A 27487-nucleotide genomic window follows, 5' to 3' on the forward strand; every position below is an offset into this window, starting at 1 on the left:
GGGTGGGGTGAGGAACCTAGCTAGACAATTGAAAGAAGATTTAGTTATAAAAATGTGAAGTCAATTAATTTTTATAACATGGTTCTTTTTTTATGCTGCTTGAGTACCCCTTTTATGGCAATGGATACATTTAATTTATTAAAGATACGAGCCTCAGAACATTGATAAATTGAAGAGTTTTTAGTTGAAATTAGAACACAAACAGAATTAATTGGATGTAAATTAAAATAATAGATGCTCATAATTCAAGGCTCACACGGTGGTACAGTATTCCTGCAGACAAATGTGACTGGTACCGCAGCACTTCTTGAAAGAAATAGATGTGCTAGTACATTTAAAATAATGTACCATGACTGAATTAATTTTCTCTAAACCTTAAAACAAAATTAAAATTTTATCGTAGTTAATTGAGCTTAAAATAAATGCCTATTTTAGAATGTTCTCCCATTCAGTAATATTTATGGAAATGCTTGGCAAATTCTTTTTTTGTTTCTATTGATTAATAGGAAATAAACATATCTAAGAATATAATGAAGAATTTCTTTAGCATAAAACTAAAGTGTCTACTTTGATCCCGTGTATATTTGATCCTGATTTTTCACTGTATCCTCATTTATTTAACATTAGAGTTTATACATCCAATGGGCTCGTCTTGAGTTGTGTTACATAATTAATGTGAGATAAGCCTTTCAACTGAAAAGGAAAATATTCAAAATAATGTTCCTCATCCAAGAAAGCAAAAAAAGCATTTGCAGATCTGTATTCCCATTGTAAGTACTTTCCCTAAGATAAATTGTGTTGTGGACTCAAAGGCAATAGAATGAAGATACATTAACAAAGATAGGGATGACAGTCACATTTTGCACAGTAGCAATTTTAATTTTCAATAATTTTATGCTGTATTAGGGTCCCAGGAGCAAATATACACTTATTACCCCAGTTGTGTTGACAGAGGACAGATCCAATGAAAAGTGAGGAGCTCAGGTGTTAGTTACCATGCTATTATGTTTACTCAAATTCAAAGGTCTGCATGGTGCTTCAGAATTGAGTCCAATCAAAGCTGTTCTACCTGAGAACAGATGGAAGTTATGAGCCTCAAACTTTTTTAAAAACATCCCTTCTTATTTTTCATAAATCGAATTCTTACTGAAGTTGTGCAACAAAGAACCACAGGCAAAGACCCTTACTAGGCTAATGCTTTGTCTTTTAAAATGAAAAAGAGCATCTCCATTTTGAGAATTTAGTCAAATGGCTATTTCATTTATTTTTATTTTTATTTTTTTAGTCAGAGTTAGTGAGGGGCAGCCTCTGTTATCACACAGGCACACGTACATTTCTGCTTTCACTGCTGCTGTGCTGTGTGGCCCCAGCCCATTTATTCAGCTCACTGATGTCTCCATATTTCTGGTGCTGGCGGCTAACTTTATTCATTCGCTAGTCTGAAATAAAGTTAATGAGGAATGACTTACCCACTCCTTTAAAAGAAAATGTGCTTTCTCAGAGTTTAAAACAAAATTAGTTATGTTACCCTCCATTTAAAAAAAAAGAAATTATTTATTGAATTATTCATATTTGGGAATACCTTTTAGCTACAAAGGTGAGTTTGGGCTAAAACATGATCAAACTCAATAAAAATTTGCAAGGAAGAAGTGCAGAATGAACAGCCTCAGCCTGCAGTGAATTCTTCAGATTCATTTAGTATCATACCAATTTTCTACAGTTTGGAGTCTATTTGATCATTTAAGAGTACTAAGATTTGGTAGGAAAAAACGTTCTCTGCCAGACATTCATAGTTGCTGTATTATTCACCAAAAGCTCTTTAGTTTTCAGAATGTCAGATATAAAGGCTTAGTCGCTCTGCAGACTAAAATTACATATTTGAACTCAAGAACAATAAGTAATTTATAATGACCGGAGGAAAATATAGGTGAATAGATTTTATAGGCAATACTTTTGTTATTTTTTTCTCTTCTTTTTTTCTGTATTTTCTTGTAGCTGAGAATTTTACTAATAAACTAAGTGGGTAAATGTATAGAAATGAGAGTCAACCACTCTACCAGTCCTTAGCTTTCCTGGTGAAGAAGGAAAAAATGTAGAATCAATGACTAATCAAAGTCTAGGGTCACCCTCAGTTAGCACATGTAATCTGAAATTTGGCAGTAATTCAAGCAACCTGCTGTTTGCTAGCAGAGGTCACAGCTGTGGGACTTGATCACGCAGTTGACACAAGCATCGTTTATTGCACCACCAGGGTAGGACTCTCTAGTATATTTAATGCACCAGCAGTAGCAATAACCATGGTGCTTTTAACTTACATAATACCATCATTTCAAAGAACTTATATTCAGGAGTGTTTCATAACTCATCCAGGAATCTACTCAGTTACATAAAATCAGAGGGGGTGAAGAATGTTCATTCAAATTTGGTGAAAAAAATTTTAAATTTCCATGTGCTTCCTTGAACTTTAACATCAGATTATTCAAGTGGAAACTTGTGAGGGCAAATAGTTGGACACACTCTAAAAACATTGAAAATCACAGATTTCTTTTAAAGGAATCTTGATAAGGATTATTTACAGAATATTCTACTGGGGCATTTTACTTGCATGACTGGTGAGGGGAATGGAGCAGGAAAGAGAGTCCTGGGCATGGTGGTCCAGTTTTCCTTGAACAGATAATCTGTGATAATGAGGGATTTAGATGAAATAGAGAATTTCCTCTGACACTTGACAGCAGTGATTTCTGCAGGGGTTAAAATCTACTAGGAGCTGGTCCCTATACTGATAGCTGGACAACTTGTACAGAGCCTCCCTTGCCCTTTCCTCATCACCCTTCCTGCTTCATTAACTTTTACCCCATGTATGTGAAGCACACGCTCAGTCGTCTTTCCGAAACGCGTTGCAGAAGCAGAATCTTTTGATATTCACATCTCAGCTCCATCTGGCGGAACAAGAGGCTTGCTCACTCTTTTGTCCACTAATTCACACTGCAATCCATGTCTTGGGCATCTCTGGACCCTTCCGCAGTTGTGGACTTAATCACACGGGGTCTAACAAAGTGCAGGGATGAGGCCAGAATGTCACTGTGGTGTCTAAGAGGTCCAAGTAAGACAGCCGACTGCTTCTGCCATGCTGAAAGCACAGTTATACACTTTCTATTTTTTTTAAATATATTTTATTGGTTTTTCACAGAGAGGAAGGGAGAGAGACAGAGAGAGTTAGAAACATCGATGAGAGAGAAACATCAATCAGCTGCCTCTTGCACATCCCCACCAGGGATGTGCCCGCAACCCAGGTACATGCCCTTGAACGGAATCGAACCCGGGACCCTTCAGTCCGCAGGCTGACGCTCTATCCACTGAGCCAAACCGGTTTCGGTGCACTTTCTATTTTTTAGGGTCCGGCGATGGGAGGTGTCCCACACTTTAGCTTACAGGGTCAAGAACCCAACAAGAGAGTTGTTGAAAATGAGAATCTTAATTCTCATTTCATTTGAGCTGGTATGGATCAAAGTCAGTGCTCCGAAGAATAAATAAGTAAAAAACTTTTCAATTTAAATTTTTAAAAAATTAATGCACCATTTCTTTTTTAGAAAGGGGAAAATTATGAAACTAAGGGGAAATAATAGAATTGTGTGGGAAGGATATTTCTAGGCCCATAACTTGATTACTTTTTTGGGTGGGGTTAACAGTTTTATTGAGAAATACTTTACATATTCTACAATTTATTCCTTTAAAGCATATAATTCACAGTTTTTCATTTATTCACAAAATTATGTGACCATTGCCACAATCAACTTTAGAACATTTCATCACCCCCAAAAGAAATACTGTACCTGTTAGCTGTTGTAATTCTGTTGACTTTTCAAAATAATCTTTTTCTCCTCATTTGGTCTTAATTTACCTCCCAGTTTTGGGTTGTTAACCTTTTTATGACTGTTGATGGAGGATGGAGGGGAGGTGATAGTGTGAATGGAGGGGGCTGTGTTAGAGCCCACACAAGATCAAGATGAACTGGTAGGTTGCCTACAAGCAGTGTTCAGCATATAGTAAGAAACACAGTAAGAGTGCCTCAGTCAGGATCTCACAGCTTTGTTTCCCACAGAGAAACAAGATAGATCTGTGTTCAGACAGTTCAGTAAAAGTAAACTAACCACTGGACAAATACAACCTCTGTTTATGGCTTCTTCCTTTCCTCTTCTTTTCCCTCCCCCCTCCTCTGTATGTCTTTCACCATTTTCTCCTCCTCTCTATCTTGTCTTATTTTGGTATATTCCTTTTTCTAGATCACCACAGGCCTTAATACAACAACAGCCTCTGTACTCCAATTTTCCATTGGTAAGTGATTTTAGCAGTTATAGCAATTTAACTTGGAAATGTTTGTTTTAATCATAGTGTACCATCAGGATTACATTGCCAAATGCTTTTAAATTTAGAGAAGAGTAAGTCTCAATGTTGAAGTGAAATTTTTAAAAATGTTTAAATGCTACATTCTGTTCCCACTTCTCTCCTACGACCAATGATATTTTAAATGATACATACAATCCAAAACATCCTGTTATAGCAGAATTACCTTGCTAATTATGTTTTGCTCAGATTAAGATTGAAAGCTGTTCAATTTCCTGCACTCTTACTTAATTGGTAATGAAAGAGATCATTTTTGGTGGCTGAGAGAAACAATTAGGGCTTCATGTTTGACATAAATAATCTATGTTTCATTCAGATGTGGATAATTAAAAAGTGACTGTATCTGGCAATATTTTTTAAGTGTTTTTGCATTAAAACTACAAATTCCTACCCAAAGCATTCAGTAATCAAGTGTTTATAGTTTTGCTGTCTATCATATTACTTTCCACTCTAATTTTCATAGGTGTATAGTAATAATATCTATAAGTATTCATCCTGAGCTTTACAAGCCCCACAATAACCAAATACCAAAATAGCAGCCACAGTTAGGTAGCCATTGCCTTTACAGTCAGTTCAAAATTATATCGAGTGTGTTACAAAAGACACTGTACATCAATAGTTCAACATTTTATATTTATTTGTGTATTGTGCAATTCTCCAAATCTATGCTCGTAATGTGGTTAAATATAGTCTGTCAGATTTAGTGTCACTCCTCAGGAAGTTCTTTTTTTAAATATTTTTAAAAAATTGATTTTCAAGAGAGAGGAAGGGAGAAGGATAGAGAGATAGAACATCATTGATCAGCTGCCTCCTGCACCCCCCAACCCCCACTGGGGATCAAGCCTACAACCTGGGCAGGTGCCCTGACTGGGAATTGAACTAGCACCCTCATGGTTCATAAGTTGACGCTCAACCACTGGAACACACTGGCTGGGCAGGAAGTCCTTTAGTATGTTCGATGTATTGTTTGGTGTGATAATTCAGATGTAACAGAAATTTTCTATCATTATTTTTGGCTTCAATGGTGAATTATGTTTATATGCATATATAGCCATAATTGAATAAACTATTGCTCTGATGTTTTTGTATTGCTCTTGTAAACATTTTCAATTACATGACAAACATTACCCAAGAGTCTCAAGTACCTCAGAGATGTGTATACAGAAATTTCTTGAATTACTAAGGAGGATCTCAAATAAACTCTATCGTCCTAATGCAGCAATGCCCTCCCAAGATAGTCTGTATATATACGTGTGTATGTATATATCATATATGCCTGCACACATACACACATATATACACATAAATATACAGACTATCTGATCTAAATGAGTTTTAAAGTTAAAGCATCTTAAGAATACGGTTCTATAAACTGAAATTTATCACGTTATCAGCATCTAAATCATCTTGAAAAGTGTCTCAAAATGTTCTCAGTAGAACTTTTCATTTTTCCATTCCAGTGAAATATCTCATATCTATTTCTGTGCTGAGCTATTGATCTCTTACAATCCTCACTTGATTCATTAGATTCAACTTGTGGAATTTATGGTTGTAGCCTTGGGGGCATTTACCCATTTCCTTTAGATTTCCTTTGGGATAGGAAGAAAAAATTGAGATGATGCCCTTGTAAACCATTATCTTACAGATGCCTCCAAACTCTGTTTTGCCAGGCAGGGCCCTGTGCCCAGGGGAAGTGCTCGTAGTGCTTTGTATCTGTCATCCACTTAAGAATTCACTGAATATTTGCTGTGTATCCAGCATTGATCTGAGCTAACTTGAACAATGAAAAGACAGAGAAGTGAGAAAACCAAATATTTTCACAGTACCTGGGAGTGTGGTCGAAGGTCCGGATGAGCACAGAGCGTGAACCCTCTAGAGAACGGCCAGATGGTGATAAGCAGAGATGGGCACGTGAACAGGTCCCATGGTGACAGATCCCAGCTAGGTCTTGCAGGGTACAGCAATTCAGGGAGTCTTTTTTCTTGAATTATAGATGTTGCCTAAGGATACCTGGGAATTCTTAAAGTTAAGGGGGATTTTTACCACTCAGTCTGCCAAGTTTGTCCCTAATATATTGTTAATGTGGTAGAAAAGGTCTCTAGGCTCTTATAGTCCCTGCAAGGATTGCTCTTACCGGTTTGATGGAGGGAAGTTGGGGAGGGGGCAGACACAACACTTGGGTCCTACAAAGCCATAGGCTCTTATCTTTGGCAGCATGCTATAGACTATGTATCTACTTTCAAGACTGATAGTTTCATTCAATATAATTAGCAATGTTACAGAATAAAAAAAATAAAGAATCTCTGAAAGCCAACAGCATGAGTCACTGGAAAGGACACAAGTTTTCCATGTGAGGAGACAGAGTGACACAAGCAAAGGTTAGGATGAGAAATTGAGTGCCCTCCTAGAGCTGAAGGACCAGCCAGGAACAGCTATGAGCAATGTCAGGTAAAATTGTGGCTGTCTGAAGAGTTCATTTGCACCAGCTGAAGGTTTTTAAACTTATTTAATAGGCAATAGAGGTCAGAAAAATGGCCTCTTTCACTCTTGAGCAGTAAAAAAAATATCTATTTGTTCAATATAGCCCATTTCTTTCTTCAGATGAATAGAATTCATCAGCCAAATGGGGATGAAAGGTAAAGCATTTAAAAACATATGCCATGAAGAACAAATAGTTTGGCTTAGGAGGTAAATCTGTCTTGTCCATCATGGTATTCTCAGCCCCTAGCCCAGGGACTCAAACTAAGTAGCTGATCATAAATATTTCTTGCCTGGGTGACAAGTACCTATTACAGAGACATTTATAATAGAATGTAACCAAGTGCTAAATTGGTGTGATGCAGACATTTCATGCCAAGAGAAGATTTTGGGGAGGTGATCTGAGGACCTCAATCAATGGAAAACATGACCCAGAAGGAAATGAAAAATCACAAAAAAAACTGCTTGTAGTGAAGCCAGTAGACAAAAATATTATCCATATGTTTACCAGCTTGTTATCATTGAACCAGCTGGAATCTGTTATTTGTCCATAATATATAGAAATAGTACATTTTTTCTTTGGTGTTACTTGTAAATATCCTGAAGATTTGGAGTGTTGTGTGTGTGTCTATATATTTTTTTACTGCATTGTTTTTAATCATCTTAAGAGAGAGGAAAATGATTAAATCATAAATGTTTTATATTTGCAAATTGAGATACAAAAAATATTCTTAGCCTGAATTCTCTTATGTACTGTACGTGCTACAGAGTCTCTGAGAAAAATGAGTGCTACTCATTTTGTATGAGTATATTTTTTAAAATAAAAACTAGAAAATTAAAAAGGTATTATTATTGATAAATTAAAAGATTGATTTGGGCCAAAACCGGTTTGGCTCAGTGGATAGAGCGTCGGCCTGCGGACTGAAAGGTCCCAGGTTCGATTCCGGTCAAGGGCATGTACCTGGGTTGCGGGCACATCCCCAGTAGGAGATGTGCAGGAGGCAGCTGATCGATGTTTCTCTCTCATCGATGTTTCTAACTCTCTATCTCTCTCCCTTCCTCTCTGTAAAAAATCAATAAAATATATTTTTTTTAAAAAAAGATTGATTTGCCAAAACCGGGTTGGCTCAGTGGATAGAGCGTCGGCCTGCGGACTGAAAGGTCCCGGGTTCGATTCCGGTCAAGGGCATGTACCTGGGTTGCCGGCACATCCCCCGTGGGAGATGTGCAGGAGGCAGCTGGTCGATGTTTCTCTCCCATCGATGTTTCTAACTATCTATCTCTCTCCCTTCCTCTCTGTAAAAAATCAATAAAATATATTTAAAAAAATAAAGATTGATTTGGAAAAGAAATCTGGCATTATTTTTCCTCAAATACATATAATGAATAAAATGCCACTTGTAAGAGGTGTTATATTGCATTCGGCATAAAGAAAGCAGGTTTTTCCCTCAAGCCTAATTCATATCCTTCTTAATTACTCGGAATTGATTCAATAGAGAAACTCTCCCTCAACTCTTTTAGAACAGCTAATTCAGAGGGAGGAAAAATTGATGTCTCCATACCTTCATATGAATTATTGCTCATTTCTTCTATAAACTTACTGAAATGTATTTCAAAATCAGACTCTCATTATTTTCATGAGTCACACTCCTTGGTAACTAAGACCTTGGGGAATTTATTATGAAATAGTGAAAACCTCTCCGGAAACATGGAAATCTCCAAGTATGAGACTAACAAAATCTTTGGTGACTTGAGTTCAAAACAAATATAAGTAAAAACAGAATTTTAGAAAATTTAATGGTAAAAGTAGTTTAATACAAATGTTTTATAAGGTTAAACATATATTTTATTTGAGTGTAAGATTCTTGGATATAAGAGATTAAAATAAGTTTGCTTATGATGATTTTTAAATGTGTTTCTATTAATTTCAGAGAGATTCCTGAAGGGAGAGGGAGAAAGAGATAGAAATATCAATGATGAGGGGGAATCATTGACCGGCTGCCTCCTGCACAGGGGATCCACCCCAAAACCCGGGCATGTGCCCTGACCTGGAATCAAACCATGACCTCAACCACTGAGGCACACCAGTTGGGCTGCTTATAATGATGATTTTTAGATCCTCAGTGCTCTATATTGACACAAACTGAAATATTTTTATGTGGAACATTTCTCTGTTATCTAAATTTAATAAATAAAGATTTGGAAGTCATTATAATTCAGGTTATCCTGCTTCTTCATCCTGAAGTTGACATATTCCCTTTTAATGTATATTTGTAAAAACCAGTAAACCTCACTCCAAGTTCTTAAATCCTATTTTAAATAATAAAATGGAATATTCTCAAATATTATAAAATTCTGCTAAGCTTTTGTAAAAAAAATTATTGAGATTTTGATTATTAGATTCTACCTATGAGTGAAATCATATGGTACTTGTCTTTCTCTGACTGGCTTATTTCACTTAGCATAATGCTCTCCAGGTCCATCCATGCTGTCACAAAGAGTAAGATTTCCTTCTCCTTTATGGCCAAGTAGTATTCCATTGTGTAAATGTACCACGGCTTTTGTATTTACTCATCAGTGGAATGATGGGCATTTGGATTGCTTCCAAATATTGGGCATTGTAAATAATGAGCGAGAGAGAGAGAGAGAGAGAGAGAGAGAGAGAGAGAGAGAGAGAGAGACGCTCATGTACATGGACAACAGGATGGTGGTTGTAAGGAAGAGGGGAACAGATTAAGGTGCAGGAGGGTATAGGAGGGATAAATGGTGATGGACAGAGACTTGACAATACAGTGTACAGATGATGTTTTGTGGAATTGTGCACCTGAAACCTGTATAATTTTGTTAACTAGTGTCACCCCAGTAAATTCAGTAAAAAGGGAAAAAAGATGATTGAGATTAATTACAAATTTTTTGAATTATTAAAACTGATATCTAGTTATTGTTACATGAATAAAAATACACTTTGAAGGTAGATACCATGTCCTTTCCCTTTTGGAATATTTAATTCATTATCACTCACCTTGATGAGGCTTAAAAGATAAATGTCAGTAATTCATAAATTCATAAATAAGTTGTACTAATATTTATTGAGGGCCATTTTAATAGATGGTCCATAGCAGCAAACCACAGGATGAGAAGAAGCTGATCATTGATACAGACTAAATGGTTTCTCCTCCATGAAAACTCATCCCATTGCCCAGCCTGTGTCTCTGAACCCCTACTTCCTCTGTGTTTATTTTATGGTACTTATCTCACTCTGCTTTGCTTTATACAGTGGCCATTTCTGCATATCCACTTTCAAACTTAGATGTTTCTTTGGGGGCTAAGAAGTGAAAAATGTCCCTCTGTGTAAATAGGGCTGAGTTTTGCTCACAACTAGAACTAAATAAATATGAACTGAATTTAATGAAAGCCAGGGGTTAGGAAAGGGATTTAGTGATGTTCCAAATTGGTGCTCAATGCTATACCTGTTGTTGACTGCTGAGGCAAGGAGTGTACTGAATGAACTCCAGGGGCGATATTAGAACTTGACCTGAGGCAGAAGTTTTCACTTTCTTATCAATCAAGGACTCCTGATCAAAGACTCTTCTATAGGAGGGATCTTTAGAAGATGCCATGTACATCACAATGTCCCTGCATCCATTGTGTGGAAAAGGAAAGCCTAAGGCACTGCCCAGCCTTCAGGGAGTTTATTATCCAACTAGAGGCCCGGTGCATGAAAATTCATGCACGGGGGGGGGGGGGGCCCTCAGCCGGCCTGCCTCCTCTCACAGTCCACGAGCCCTCAGAGGCAGGAAGCGACCCGGTGATCAGGGGAAGGCAACGCCCCCATCACACCTCTTCTGCTGCCAGTGCAGGCAGCGCAAGCCTCACCCAGCCCTGGTTACCTGAGCCCTGGGCAGCTGGGGGGCTGAGGGCAGGTCCGGCTGCACCATGCACCTGCACCCCCCAGCTGGGCAGAAAGGACTGGGAGACTCCGGCGGGGCTGAGGGGACTGGGTGCTGCCATCGTGTGGCTATGGGCACCGCATTCTTTGTGAGGGTGTGGCAGTCAATTTGCATATTCCCTCTTTATTAGATAGGATAGGTGGGGGGGAAAGTTCACATCTGAAAAACACATACACACAATACAAAGAATGCTAATTAAGGTGTGCAGATAGCAGATAGTGAGAGCACAGCCTGTTGGAAAGTCCAGGAAAAAAGCAAGTCCAGGGGCAGGATTTCATCGTTTGGGAGGGTGACTGACAAGAGCAGGCCTGGTGCTGCCCAGAGGGTCAGCATCACAGCAGAGAGTAGACAAGGCAGGGGCCACCCCAGACCTTGAGACCAAGGTCAGAGCCAGAACACCAGCAAGAGTAGTACGGCTGTCTTCAGCTTGCTGGGGATGGCACGCAACGCCTGCTGCCTAAGGTGGGAATGGGTCCTCTAGAAAATGGGCCAAGCATGAACAAACACCGAGGTTAGGTGATATGGCCTTGGCTCTGGCTAAAGCAGGGCTGCTTGGCAGGGAACCTGGCAAAGCCTACACGTTCTGCATTTTTCTTCCCGTGTTTCTCCCAGCTTAGGCTCTATAGAAAGTTCTACGCTGTGGGCTTGGGAGGAGGCTTGCACAGGGTTGGGCACCTAAAAGTGGCTGGAAATGCATGGCAATCCATAACTTGAAAGAGAATTGGTCCCGTCCTCTCTTGTGATAGGAGTGACAATGAAGAGGAAGGAATACAAATATTTTGGAAGGGAGGAAGGGGGGACAGGACTGGAAGGGAGAAAGGTACAAAAGGGGAGGGGGACAGCTGTTCCTTTCATATCCTGTGGTCATTGTCCATCTGCCATAAACTGGAAGAAGTCACCTAACGAGGTTTGGGGATTTCAGCCAAGGAAGTGACTAAAGGGCCAAATATTAAGTACAATAAATCACATACTCTCCCATTTATTCAGAAAGAGAGGTTTGCACATCTAATAGCCTATTTACTAATAAAGTAAGTCAAAACAGAAATTATTACGAGTAGCCTCATTTTAAACATAAACAAATATAAAACAGAAGGTGAAGAGGTATTACTTTTAAAACCCAGCTCTTTCTCTACATTTTATAAAAGAGGTGTTTCAAGTTTAGAGGGAGCATGTTTTTAGTGTAAGTAGAGAATATTTTGGAGGGTTTTTACTGTTCTTCTTTATTTGACATCTCTTAATCCTTAATATCAGTTTTTAGTAAGTGCTTAAAATGGAAATTTTACTTCCATATAGTAGTCCTTCTTACAACACTGTCCTTGAAATATGTTTCTGCAGTTACAAATATGCTAAATTCCCCCCAAGGGGACTTTTCGGTGAGCAAAACAGTGGTAAACTCTAGATTTCTATATTCAAATAATTGAATGATTGATCTCTTGAGACAAAGATACTGGACACGTTGATTTCTCTAAACCAACAATTTTCATCAATAAAATAATGATTCATCTCAATTTCAGCCATTGTATTTTACCAAAATTAAATTCACTCACTCTTGACAGATCCAAGAGCAATTTGAGGATTTCCTCTTGTGCAGAGTGGAACTGTTCTTAATTAAAGTCATATCTGTGGGCGCCTTTCAGTCACAATTCCCATCTCTGTCATTTGGGACTGCGAGGCCCCGGGATGCTTCCAGCCCAGGCTGCCACAAAGCATTATCTGATACAGGAACCATTTATTCCTTCCCCGCCTTGCAAGGCATGAGCTGCGGTCTCTGTGCAGGTGCAGGCCAGGCAATTCGAGCCTGTATTTTATGAGATCCTGAAGCAGCTCATGGCAGGATGTGTAGGTATATCAGACATGGGGACAACAACTAACACAGTGGTTCTCAACCTTCCTAATGCCGAGACCCTTTAATGCAGTTCCTCATGTTGTGGTAACCCCCAATTTCATTGTTACAAATTGAACACAAAGCATAGTGATTAATCACAAAAACAATATGTAATTACATATGTGTTTTCCGATGGTCTTAGGCGAGCCCTGTGAAAGGGTCGTTCACCCTCCAAAGGGGTCGCGACCCACAGGTTGAGAACCGCTGAACAGAATGCCTAAGAGGGGCTTGGAGACTTGGCACAGCCAAGAGCAGCATTCCCTGTTCAGCCATTCTTCATGCATGTACTTCAGCAGTGCTCTGAGAGTTGGTAAATAGCCCACATGGGGCCAACTCCTCATCTTCCTAGGTAGATCCCCCGCCCAACACACACACTCCATTTTCCTTGAACTCTACATTCCAAATTACTCCAGGGATAACTGATGTACAGGAAGGTAGTAAGTGACAAAATCAATTTGCTTCAAAGAGTATCAGGCAAGAAGCTTGCTCACTACTAGAGTACACACTTGATTACGTTTTAAAAAAATGTACTAAGTAATGGAACAAATTTACATATATATGTATACATATACACACACACGTGTGTGTGTCCATGTGTGTATGCCACATTACAAAATATTATGCACAGACACATAAATTCTTAGAAAGTTTAGGTTTTGTACTAGGAGAGGAATAAAACAGACATGAAAACTAAGAAGCATGTTAAACCAGTTATCCTGGAAATTAGATTATTATATGCTTAAACTTAGGTACAGTTCATCAGGTAGTACTTCTGTGCTTGCCAGATTATCAAGATCAGGGGTCCTCAAACTATGGCCCGCGGGCCACATGCGGCCCGCTGAAAACATTTATCCGGCCCGCCGGGTGTTTTTGCCGCCGCTGCCTGTCCTGCTTAGCAGCCGACTCATCCCGGGCCCGCAGTGCGCATGTGTGGAATGTCTGAGGGACAGTGAACTGGCCCCCTGTTTAAAAAGTTTGAGGACCTCTGATCAAGATGTTGCTCAACTTACAGTAGATGACTTTGATGCCATGGGCTAATGCCCTTAGGATTTTTCTGGCAAACTCAGTAGCAAAGGAAATTAAAATCTAAGTATAATTTAATCATTGTTCTACATCATTGTTGCTACTGGAAAATAAACATGCACAGCTGCCACCAATGCAACATTTGAACAAAAGTCTGTAAAACTATAAAAAACATTGATAATCTGTATGATAATTGTCCATGACCTGCTTGCGGCAGATTCTGAAGAAGAATGAATTGCAAAGTAGCAAATCAGCTTTGTGTTTCTTGATGCTTTTGAGTACAATCTCTCTTAACAAAAAAAGGATAATTCGCCAGAACTGCTTATGATACCAGTGTCTTCAAGTTGCTCATCATCTTTTACACGATACAGAACGGGGAAGTCTCTTTCTTGAGTGCCCTACCCTAATATCCCCAGGGAGTGTGTCTAGATATTTCAAAGCTTCTCCAGCAGTTGCCCGTTTATTCCTTGTTCTTTCCATTCACTACCATCTTGGGTTAGTGGCTCTGTGATCCATTCATCTACCTTGGAAAGATGAAAAAATGTGTTGATCCTGTTAAGATTTGCACAGGTCACAGCAGGGAGTTCTAAGTAGCCGGATTCCATCCATTTCATAACTTTATCATCTTTCTATATCAAATGCTGTTGTTTCCATGCAGCTCCTGGAGCCTGGCCTGTCCCTGAGGTCTGAGTTTTGAGTAATGGCAGCTGCAGCCCTTGAACTGCCAGAATCCTCAGCAGGGGTCTGTCCAGACACTCCTCGAGCCTTCAGTATTTATGGGCACAGCTCCGCAATCTAGAGGCATGATTTCAGATTGTACTTTTCTCCATCTATAAATCTGCACACTCAGCTCTCTCCTCCTCCCGTGGCCCTGTGGAACATTTAAAAAGGCAGCTTGTTTTTCAGGCAGGGCTTTAAGGAAAGAGGCTGCTACCGGCAACCACTGCGGAACCCCCAGGAGGACAGTTGCGTCTTCTATTGTTTCTGTTCTGATTTACTTTGAAAAGTCCTGGGCTTGGTGGAGAAGGGCATAACCAAATAAAAATAAAACTACCCAGGTCTTGAGAGACTAAAACCATAGATTTATCCTTCTACTACAAAAGTAAAAAGAAATAGAGAGGGCTGCTGGAGATATCGGCTCACGAATTCCTAATCTGCAATTTCATATTGCAAAAAAACTCAGAAAAACAACAAACCTGTTTGTTTGTTTTTCATTTATATGATAGCAAAGCCACACATGACCTGAATTCATTTGTCAGCAATAACTGGCTGTAAATTATTTAAGGCTATTCATAATCTTTATTTTTAATTTACTACTTATGTGTATCTTTATGTACTTCATTGCAGAAATATTGTTATATAATATATGGGATGTGTACCTCATCACCTTTCTGAAATCTTTAAGTAAATAATTTGGATCCTGAAGTTTATCTGACCTCAAAGGATTATGGACCTGTTTGGCTATTATTCTGAGGAAGGGAGTAAGTCTTGAATTCTTAATAGGAGAAAATACTAATATTTCTATTTTTGAAATGGCCTTGATTTTACACCAAATCAAGCTATTCTTTAAGTTGTTTGTTTTTACAGCAACTATCCAAGAGGGATGGGATAAAAGGAAGACATTTATTCATGAATTTTAGAAACGTCTTGCCTAGCAGGGATTTGTAATCTCCATACATGTATATTATGGTTAATGGGCTATTACTCAATGAACAGGTTTACAATGTGCTTATTATGGGCTTCATTGATTGACACATAATTGCTGCTTTTCATGTGCTTGTGTATTTGGGCATTATAAACTTCAACGGCTCTTGCAGAGTCTCCCAACCAGCCCTGCCCAGAAGCACTCCAGTTAGCAAGTCCCAGAAATTACAGGTTCCCTCTGACTTTTGTTGAGTCCCTGAGGTTCATGAGGTTCAACGTAGTTCCCATTCAGGTTCCTCTCCATCATAGCCCAAAGATGAATGGCGTGTTTCTAGTGTAAGCAAACAATTACGTAAAAGTCATTTCATCAATGTTAATTCAGTTGTAATGTGATCATTTCTTTTTAAGAATATTTTAATTGAGCCAACTCAGCCTTAAGTAATAGAGAAGAAATTTATAACTTCTTATTCTCTTTTCAGTGTTGTCCTGCATTAAAATATATGTATCACTTGAGTGTGCCAAGCTAAGCAAATTGGAAAATGAACTATGTAGTCTGGACTCTATGCTTCAGGACCTGTGATTTAAGACACTTGTGAAATGCAGGAACGCACACACAGTACATGCTTTGGACAAGGCTCTTTTTTATTTTTTATTTAGTATTTTGTTACTCCTTACCTGAGGATATTTTTTTCCATTGATTTTTAGAGAGAATGTAAAGGAGGGAGGGAGAGAGAAAGAGAGAGAGAGAAACATTTGATGTGATGTTGATTGATTGCCTCCCCCGTGCACTCCAACCAGGCCAGGGATTGAACCTGCAACCCAGGTATGTGCCCTTGACCAGGAAGCAAAACCACAACCCTTTGGTGCATGGGCCAGCACTGTAACCACTGAGCACACAGCCAGGGCCATGTGTTTACATTTGATAAACTTATTGTCATTTCCTAACTTCTTTCATATCCTCCTGCAAGTTCCTTCATCTTTCTCTTCCAAATACCAACCTCTCCTATCACCTTCCCTTTATTGAATACTCTGTTGCTTTTGCCTCTCTCAGTAGTCATATAGAGCCATCACGGAGATTACAATATGCTACTGCAGCCAGTGTTCTGATTCCCAGTAAATAATAGTCACTAATGGAAAATTACGCTTTTTTCAATGTATATATTTTACGCCGTGCATTTTTTTTACATTCAGAATCTTTCTATGTGTTTATGACTCATTTGGAAGTCAAACCATACAGTTCTTTCTCTGCCAATTGACCTCACCTCATAATCTTGGCTAAGTGGGTTCTGTCTGATCTGTCCAGTTCTGAATCCCATTTGGCCCTGAGTAAATTTTTCTTTTTTAAAAAATATATATTTTTATTGATTTCAAAAAGGAAAGGAGAGGGAGAGAGAGATAGAAACATCAATGATGAGAGATAATCATTGATTGGCCGCCTCCTGCTGACCCCCACTGGGGATCGAGCCTGCAACCTGGGCATGTGCCCTTGACTGGAATCAAACCCGGGACCCTTCAGTCCACAGGCCAACACTCTATCCACTGAGGCAAACCAGCCAGGGCCTGAGTAAATTTCTTAACCTCTCTTTGCCACAGTTTCTTTCCTTACTTGTAAATTGGGCATGCACATAGACCTCTTCGTAGCAACCATAATTGTTCTCTTGAGTTACTGGGATTTTTTTCTTTATGGGTGCTATTAAAACTTTAAGTGACCAGATTTTCTTTTCTTTTTTTTGATGCTAGGGACTGCAAAATCAAATTTTCAGCCCCACTCTACCAATTATACAAACCTTTTCAATTGTATGTCCTTACACCAATATGTCTTGTCATCCTCTCAGAACACCTCCTTTTTCTTACCAAGTAGACTCCTCTCTTCCCCACTAACACCTTTACCAGTGATGCTAACAAACAGATAACTCATTTGGGTCTCAGTTTTCATTTCCTTATTGAATTTCTAGAATTTCCACTCAAGAGTTAGGGAATGGCGTAAGGTAAAAGAAACTATAGAGAAAAATGTACTGGAAGTCCTTTGGTAAGCAGTAATTCAATTTTATATTTAGCCCATGAATAAATAGGGTCAGAAATTTGCTCCCTTGTCTAGGGTAAATGAATTTATGAAATGAGACAAAAAATATTGAATCATAGCTGAAATCTCTTAAATAGCATGGACTAAGAACTGTTTTCTAGGCATTTATCATGTGTTAACTTCTTGATTTTCACAGCAGTTCTATAAAGAGAGTGCTGTTAGCATTCACTTTTTACAAATGTGTAAATTGGGCCCAGAAAAAGTAAGTGACTTGCCCCAGGTCACACAGCTGAGAAGTGTCAAAGCCCAGATCGCAACCTGGCAGCCTGCCTCCATTGCTCATTCTCTTAAGTCCTTACATACGTCCTCTCTGGAAGGTAGCTTACTTAGAGGAAATTTTACTCTGAAAAGTGAAGTAAAAATACTAAATAGAATTATCAGTAATGCTACCAAGCCTTGAATCAATTATCATGTAGCCTTCCCTCATATGAGAAAAATTAAGTAAGATCTAGGATATATGATACATTATAAGATGCACCTACCATCAAATACTTCTTTCATTAATTCATAATGTTACGATTTTTCTATAAGGTTACAATTTTATTAGGTTTCTTCCTAAGCATAAAAGTGGTTCCCCCCCAAGAGCAGTGTGTTAATCTAATTAAATATTCAAACAAACGAAATAAGTCAATTTAAAGAGACAAGATAATGTCTTCTGATCCAGAAGATATTACATTTGAGAAACTTCTTTTAATGCAGTAGAAATGATTCCTGATGGAGAGGTCAGAACTTGTGCCTTGGGGATGATATTCTGTGTGGATTATGACTACTTTGAATTACTTTGCAAATTGCTTATTTTCAATTATGCTGGGCCCTTCTAATAAGACTTTACTAGTAAATTGAATAATTCATCTGACTATCATTATTCCTCACATTACTTTATCAGGCTGATAAAAATGTACCAGAATTACTTGTGTAATTTGTTTCTGATATTTTTATTCCGAAAGCAGGCTGGGTTATGTAACCATCTAAGTCATTTTGGGGCATTTTTTAATTAACTTGGGTGAATTATTGCCCTGTTGACTATACAGCAGTACCAAAGTTAATGTGTGGTACAGATACATCTAGTCCAGAGATTCTAAAGCATGGCTGTCAGAGATCAATGTCATTGTGACTCATTCAGGCAAATCAAAAGTCCGTAAGTACTATCTCCTCTCACAGTTCCCTTTTTAGTAGAAACATAACTCAGTAAAAACAAAGAAATGGAGAATTTAAAATATAAACAAACTACAGCAAATTTATTTCTAATACAGCCAGAGTTTATTGAGCTTCTGCTGTGTACCAAACACTGTCCTGGGTATTAGGGACACAATTAGTGAATGAGACGGATATAGTTCCTACTCTGATGGAGCTTGCATCCTAATAGAAGTTGGACAATGAGCAAGTAAACGAGTAAATAAACAAGGTAAATTTAAATACTAGTAAGTGCTATGAGTAACATAAAAATGAGTGATGACATGGAGGATGATTGGAGATAGACTTGTTTAGATTGAGTGCTCAGAGAAGGCTTCTTTGAGGAGGTGATATTTGCATAGATGTCTGAGGGAGAAGAAGGTCAGAGTCAGGGGAAGGTCTGTGGGGAACAGGGTGGGAAGAAGTTGACATAATCAGTGTAGTTTCAGGCAGAGAGAAGGAGCACAGAAGCCCTGGGAGGGAGTGTTCGGATAAGAGAAAGTCCGAAGTGGCTGGAGCAGAGTAAATGAGAGGAAGAGCAGTAAAAGGAAGGTCTAAAATGTATGGGACAGCAGGTATGCCGTACTTTATATATCATGTGATGTGGGTGCCTCCTCCCAGCTCCGGTGCTCTGGGATGGGGAGCCCGGCTTGGGGTTGAGACCCCCATGCTTCTGAGTGGGATCCGCTGTAACTGAGATATCCCTCCGGAACCTCAGCTGCTGCCTGTGGGAGCAGGGCCAGCCCTTTTCACATCTCCGCTCTTCTTACATTCTCTGTGTGGCTTCTGTAAATCATTGCTTGGAAGACTTCTCCTCAGCTAGTCTTCAGTTGGTTATTCAGGATGATTGTTCTATAATTTAGTTGTAATTCCAGTTTCGTCCTGGAAGGAGGTGACTGTAACTTAACACCCACTCTGCCGCTGTCTCGGATCTCCTAATACTTGTAATTTTGACTTAGTAACTTTGAGATTTCCATTAGAGATGGCAAGTAACAGTTGGATATACAAGTGTAAATCTCATGGGAGATAAACTCCCGGGTATCATATGTTATACATGTTATTTAAAGCCTTGAAAGTAGGTAAGATCACCAAAGTAGGCAATCTAGATGAGAGAAGAGAAAAGCACTGAAACAATTTTAGGTCTCTGGAACTCATATTCCTGTAAGTACCAAAGAGAGTGTTTGAATTTTAAACCAGTTTAAGCCCATCAACTGTTCTCCGACCATGCTTGTATGCCCATGATTCTAAATTACCTTTTCTCCTTCAGCAATCCTTTAACTCTTTGTAAAATTGCTACTTTAGAGTGCAGGACGTGCTTTGAAGGAGAGAAAATAGATCTGCAAAAAAAGGGGGGGTGTTTTGCATTTGACATTTGGGTTTGTTTTTCCTTTTTAGTTTTAAATATCAGTGTCAGCAATTACAGATTCTTGACTTGAGAGGATAAAGAAAGAAGTAGCTGTTGCAGGTGGTTGCTGGTTATTGTCTCCCCACTGAACAGGAGTGCTTTGAGGGATGTGAGAGCTCTACACACAGCATCTAGGAGCGGGGAGTTGGGGTTGGCCTTCGTCACCTGGGCACATGGACATCCCCTCATCCCAGACAGAGTCGAGTAATCGTCAATCTGGGCAAGGACAGTCCTATTCTGCAGATCAAAGTCTATGTGGCAGTGTGGTTGCAGTTCAGAAGGGTTTGCATAAAGAGAAACTTCACCTAGTGCAGTGGTCGGCAAACCGAGGCTCGCAAGCCACATGCGGTTCTACGACTCCTTGAGTGTGGCTCTTCCACAAAATACCACGTGCGGGCGCGCACGTACAGTGCGATTGAAACTTCGTGGCCCATGCACAGAAGTAGGTTTTTGGCCTGGGCAAGTCTATTTTGAAGAAGTGGCGTTATAAGAAGTGGGGGGGGGGTGTCGGTCGGTCGGGTGACCGGAGACAGGGTGCAGGTGGGCTGCGGGATACGCAGGCAGCGCGGGTGAGGCTGGCGATTCATGCACGAGTTGAGGATGGGAGAGTTGGAAGGGGTCGACCTCAGCGAACATACCTCAATCAGATTGAGGACGTTTTTAGCAAAGGCCAGCTTAGGAGTACCCTAATTAAGTTAATAACAATGTACCTACCTATATAGTTTAAGTTTAAAAAAATTGGCTCTCAAAAGAAATTTCAATCATTGTACTGTTGATACTTGGTTCTGTTGACTAATGAGTTTGCTGACCACTGACCTAGTGTATGTAGAACAGCTATACTCAGAGTGGACGTGGGGGGTCATTTATTCACTGGACTGGCGTCATTTGGAATGGTCGTTTGGTAGGAGTAGCCTCAGCGAGAGGCGGATATCCAAAGCGGACTGTTTCTCTTGGGGAGGTGCTGCTTCCAGCGGGGGACCTCCCCACTTCAGTCCAGTAAACATGGGCAGTGTCTGTCCTCTGGTTGGCCACTTGTACCCTGTACCCCAGTCCTGGTCATCCAGCTGTGCACCCCTGCGTTGGAGTCCCTTTGCCCTTTTGACCATCTTTTCACATGGGACCCCTTTAAGGCAGCCCTGGGCTAGTTCTTTTTTCTAGGGTACACGTTGGATCTCCAGGAACTGTGCACCTTGGTCCCACTGCGGGTGGAAGTGCAGCTTGTCCTCAGGGATAAAGCTTCATCCTGAAGAATTGTTAAAGGGTTGATTATAAGCACAGAGGTAACGTGATTCAGTTCACTTGTAGGAAGAGTGCTGGCAACAGGCATGGCTGGACAAGGACATGTGAGGCTGCAGACAGGGAGAGCAGCTAATCACTATTGCACAGTCCTGGCCAGAGCTAATGAGGGTCATTGACAGTGGTGAGGAGGAGATGGATGCAAAAGATATTAACAGTGTAAATGTGAAGATTTAATGATGAAGTGGCTGAGGAAGAGTGAGACACCTACCGGGTGCCTTTTTGTTTTACTTCATAGGTTTATAATCAACTTAATCCTACAACATGGAGATGGTAGCGTAAGAAAATAGACAGGTGAGAGTCATGTTTGTAAACAAGGTCATCTTTGGACACATTTTTTATTTTGAGGTTTATCAGCTTTGCTTCTCTTCTCAATTCGTAAACAATTTTCAAGGAATTGAGTTCTGTAAGGAAGATGATGGTTATCATCTGTCTTATCCTTTCCTTTTACAGGGATTCACCTTATACGTTTGCTTTTAGGTACTTACGGTGTGTACAGCACAAAGGAAGCACATAAATACCATTTAAATTCTTTAGGCTAATTTGAGTTTTCTTTTGAAATAAACAGATTGTCTGCCAGACCTTATTCTTGTTTGTGTTGAAGTTTGTCCCGCGTAGTCCTGGCGGTTTCCATTTCCAATCCCACAGTGTGATATTTATTTTAGGCAGCTGCTTATGGAAGGTAGAATTTAGCAGCGATCAGAATGACATAAGGTGGGTTTCTGTTTGGGTTCGGGGTTGCCGGGTAACTCTCCTTTGAATACCTTTCCTTTCCTGCTTTTTCACGTATGTTTTGGCTGTGAGGATAAATCTAGGAAAACTGCTGTTTGGCCTTTTAGCACAGTGCCAGCTTTGTGATTGCAAACGAACTGGTGTTGTGCTAAACACCACTGAAACAAAATAAATGAGTCTGATGGAAGCTTGGAGCTCGTGCTAGAAATGTAAAAACCCAACAGATGCCTTTTGCTGAAACCCAGTCTCCTCCAGCAGATGGGTAACGGTTAAACATAAATGGCACCATTTCTCTTTTTTTTGGTTCATTTGTTTTTAATACAGTATTAAAAATCCTGCTAAAATAAACTTCTGACATATGTTTCATGACTGTTTGGGGTATCCAAAGATCTTTGAAATTACAGTTATACTATGTTTTGTTATATGAATTCATTGAACACGCAGAAACACATTTTTGTCCAAGCTTTAAAACTTTCTTTGGTATAAATATTTCCACTATTGGAAATAATAATGGGAAATAATCACCAAGTAGTCACAATGAGATATAATGTCCCTCTTTTACATCTTTAATGTTGGGCTATAATAAAATAATATAAACCATATCTTCCATAGTTCTCATTCACTTAGTGCTTGAGTTTTCTTTACAATATTTTAGTTTCTCACATACTGTCTCATCATTTAAATAACACACACACACAGAAGAGGGTGTTTTCATTCCTCATTAAATTTAATGACTTAGCCAGGTCGGTGTTGCTCAGTGGTTGAGTGTCGACTTATGAACCAGGAGGCTATAGTTTGCTTCCTGGTCAGGGCACATGCCAGGGTTACGGGCTTGATCCCCAGTGTGGGGCGTGTGGGAGGCAGCCCATCAATGATTCTCTTTCATCATTGATGTTTCTGTCTCTCCCTCTCCCTCTCTCTTCCTCTCTTTGAAATCAATAAAAACATTTTTAAAAAATGAAATGACTTATGTACATTTAATGCAATCACTATTAATTGATATTACCTCACAAGAACCATGGTGCATTATCAATCATTCTATAATATTGAGATATTTTTGGCATAGAAAATATGTGCTTATTTTATAATTTAATTTAGAAGTTTGTGTATCTCTAAATAAATCTACAATTTCCCTTGTTTGCCTTTTTTTCTGTTTCCTAAAATTATTTATCAAGTAATATTCATCAGAACAGTTCACAATAAATTCCAGCAAAGTTAAAAGAATGAGGAAACAATCAGTTAAATATCTAAATGGTTAAAAAAGTGTCTAAAATATTTATCGGAAAGGATACTATGTCATGACAAGGTTTTTTAACTTTGAAACTTATTACTATTTACAGGTTCAGGTTCATGTCGCTTTAGTTATTCAGACCCCGACATCATCGTGTCATATGCCAAGAATAATACCGCGGACTGGATTCAGCTCGAGACAATCAGGTTTGTTGTCATTGAAAGTAATTTTCATAAATTCTGACATAGGTGTATTTCTTCTTCCCTGTTTGCCTTCATTCTACCACTGACTTTATTCCTCATGGTTAAAAGTACTCTGGTTGTTAATTATGCTGAATTGCATGGACACACATATCATGATCTGCCCTATTGGAAGAAGTATTGTTAAAAGGGTCATTTTCCACTTGGAACTTCCCACTGTTGGTAGTAATTCTAACAAATTATTTTTTGGTAAAAGCACAGAATCCTCCACAAAATTACATCACCCATTTCTCCAGGTGGCCTAACTGTGGCCTGGCCTATATAGGCCGAGGAATATATCAGATTACCACCTAAATCTGGTCCTTTGTCTGTAATGACAGTGAGTGAACAGCTGCCCGACATTTTGCATCTAATCTCTAGTTCTGTCATTTTCCTTCTAGCTTTCCTAAGGCCAGTTCTAAAATTATATGATCATAGTTATGATGCAACTTGTAATCATTTATTGCATTTTCTTTATTTAAAAACCTTTATAAGAAAATGAGGTAGGGTACTTGAGGAAGAAGTTCATTCAAGTTGAAAAGATTTGGTTAAATTAGCAAGAGTCAAATTATGTTTACTCCTGCATAGGTTAAATCATAAAACAAAATTCATAATGGATGTTTAATTTCAAGTATGGTAACATGTTAAAAGGAAAAAGATACCTGGAAATTTTATAAGGTCGTTATTCTGATTGGTTTACTTCTTAAATTAGAATAACTCAAGTAGAACATTTTCTATAAGTTTTGTAGTTTTCTTTTTTCACATGCTATTTTCCTTACCATATTTCCATGTTGAAAAATAGTGATTTGTTTAGAGGGGGGGGAATAAATATTAGATTCTTAGTCTTTAACACTAAACTAGTCTATCCAAAGTTTCTAGTAGTATTTCAAAATTTTAAAAATTTTACATTTCTAAGTGTTAGTCTAACCAAAAACTGAGAAAAATGATTCTAATTCATGGATTTTAATAGACCATCCTCCTCTGTGCCAGGGTAACCTATAATTTAGAGATACCTGTTTAAGCCACGCTCTGGCATGTATGCCAATTTTGAACAGAACATTTCGTTATTCTAACTTCTAGTACTTATTATGAAAATCATGCACATGAAATATTTATATAAATGTCTTTAATCAAGGCAGCATAAATATTAGAAATTTTAACCACACCTCCATCTTTTCTCTATGTAATATTCGTATGTCATAATTTAGGTAAATTGTAGCAGTTTTTTCTTGCTGGAAAACAACTGCATACCTTTGATAGTGAATGCACATACACATTTAATTACAACACATAAAGATCACATTCAGCTGATTCCATTTGGCTTTTGACTAAATGAGATTTTCAATTTAAGGTCATGCATCAAACTGTTATATACATTAGTGCAGATTTTCCTTCCCATTTGGCGACCAGAATGAATATATTTTCAATCACTTCTTAAATCTAAATATATTATTTTCATCATTTTAAATTCTTTATGAAGCCAAAAACATAGTCACCATGAAATATTTTAAAAGAAAGGGGAATTGATTACCCCTAAAGGTAAAGTACACCATCTATAACGTATACTGACAATTTTACAGACATGTATGTGCTGCTTTGGTGAGTGAAAAATATGTCTTTTCCATAGTCCTTTTAAAACTGATTTATAGTAAGTCCAGAGCACTAATAGTTTGCATTTAGTAACACTTAATTTTTGCTAAAGCAATAATCTTTGATGTAGCAGATTTCTACATTGGTAGAATAAAATGTTGAATAAAAAGACTTTACTATATAGCAGAAGGGCCCCTAGATTGTAATACATGTAATATAAAAATAATTTTAACTTTTGTAACAAGTTTTTAAAGATCAATCTGCATGAAATTTTAAAGAATTATAGAGCATTTAATTCTCATGGCAAATCTCACATTTCATGTAAATAAAACAAAAAGGTATCAGATTAGTAGAAATAAAATATCTATTATGTAAAGACTGATTATAAAATATAGCATGCAATAGTCTAATACATGCAAAATTTCAAAGTAAGAATCACAATTAAGTTATAGTTTTTCTCCCTTCTTCTTCTTAGTAACAAATAAACTGTGCTGGAGACACTGTGATTTTCTAGAGGCGCCATGAAAGTGTGTGCTGTTGTCTCTTCAGTGACTCCTTTACTAGCTTAGTGCCTGCCCTGTGTTAAAAGTCAACTTCTTGAAGACATTGAATATTTAAACTGTCACCACTTACTATGAACTCCTTAATATTCAGCATACACTAAAAGATTTAAGGGCTACGGGATGATGAGTGTTTAATCTGTACTGTATATAGTATTTTTAAGATAATGAAAGTACAATCTTAATTAAGAAACAAAGCTGATTTAAGTGCTTTAACCGTGGCACCTATTCCCATCTCACCACATGTTCCAGGGCCCCTTCCAATGTCAGCACAATCATCCACATCCTCTACCTTCCGGAACACGCCAAAGGGGAGAACGTCCAGTTTCAGTGGAAGCAGGAAAACCTTCGTGTGGGTGAAGTGTATGAAGCCTGCTGGGCCTTGGATAACATCCTGGTCATCAACTCGGCTCACAGACAAGTCATTTTAGAAGACAGTCTCGACCCCGTAGACACAGGCAACTGGCTTTTCTTCCCGGGAGCTACCGTTAAGGTTTGATCGCTCTTTTGTTCCTTCTCCTCTTCTCCAAAACCTAAAGCTCAATAAGCCAATGTGCACAAAGATAACTGTTCTTACCAAACCTACTAGTAAAGCAGTGGTTCTCAACCTTCCTAATGCCGTGACCCTTTAATACAGTTCCTCATGTTGTGGTGACCCCCAACCATAAAATTATTTTCGTTGCTACTTCATAACTGTAATTTTGCTACTGTTATGAATCGTAATGTAAATATCTGATATGCAGGATGTATTTTCATTGTTACAAATTGAACATAATTAAAGTATAGTGATAAATCACAAAAACAATATGTAATTATATATGTGTTTTCCAATGGTCTTAGGCGACCCCTGTGAAAGGGTCATTCGACCCCCAAAGGAGTCGCGACCCACAGGTTGAGAACCGCTGTAGTAAAGGGATAGGCAATGTTGTTTTTATGTTACCTCCTCTTCTAAGGAAGAAAATCTTTGTTACAAAAACATTTGTCCATCTATTTAATAAGGTTTCTTTTAAATATATTTTTATTGATTTCAGAGAGGAAGGGAGAGGGAGAGATAGATAGAAGCATCAATGATGAGGGAGAATCATTGATCAGCTGCCTTCTCCACACTGGTGATTGAGCCTGCAACCTGGGCATGTGCCCTGACCAGGAATTGAACCGTGACCTCCTGGTTTATAGGTTGGCAATAAGCCACTGAGCCATGCCACCGGGCATTTAACAAATGTTTTTGAGACCACTGTGCCATGTACTGTACTGAACCTAGAGAGTAAAAACACAAAAAGGCAGGTATGTTTCTTCCCTCCAGGTGGTTGTCACCTTTCTCTTTTCTCCGCCTGGAAATTGCACAGCATCCACAAGGGCCCAGCTCAAATGTCTGTCCATGTGAAGTTTTCTATAGTTGATGTTTCCCTCCTCTCTGTGCTGGTATAACCATTAGGCTGAACAAAGAAAACTTGGGGTGGGGCCAGGCTATAGAAAACAGATCCATTCTTTTTCCCAAGTGACCATTCAAATTCATCTCTGCCTTCTTTGCATGAAAACTAAAGCAGGTCCTAAGACAGCTGGTAGACCAACACACATCATCCAATCACCTTAGTCTCCTACAGTATTGGTTTAAAAACAAATAGGACCAGTTTACTGTAGGAATCCAAACCTCAAGTTTCATCCATAGTTCCTCCCTCCTCCAGCCTAGGTCTACTGCAGTGGGTGGAGATGGAGGCAGTGGTCATGTCCTTCTCTTTCCTCACCACCCACCACAAGTTTCAGCCTCTGAGCCCTCCAGGGCTGGGTCTGATG

General features: G+C 38.8%; 1 protein-coding gene across 1 annotated transcript in view; it reads left to right on the forward strand.

The window, feature by feature from the left end:
• Window positions 1-27487, forward strand: part of RELN (reelin) — a 419315-nt gene that overhangs the window by 201763 nt on the left and 190065 nt on the right. The window contains 3 exon segments of the mRNA XM_006085409.3: window positions 4284-4335; window positions 23414-23510; window positions 25946-26186. Of these exon segments, the coding sequence (XP_006085471.1) occupies window positions 4284-4335; window positions 23414-23510; window positions 25946-26186 (390 nt within the window).

Source organism: Myotis lucifugus, unplaced genomic scaffold (assembly GCF_000147115.1).
Source record: "Myotis lucifugus unplaced genomic scaffold, Myoluc2.0 scaffold_18, whole genome shotgun sequence".
Classification (NCBI taxonomy): Eukaryota; Metazoa; Chordata; class Mammalia; order Chiroptera; family Vespertilionidae; genus Myotis; species Myotis lucifugus.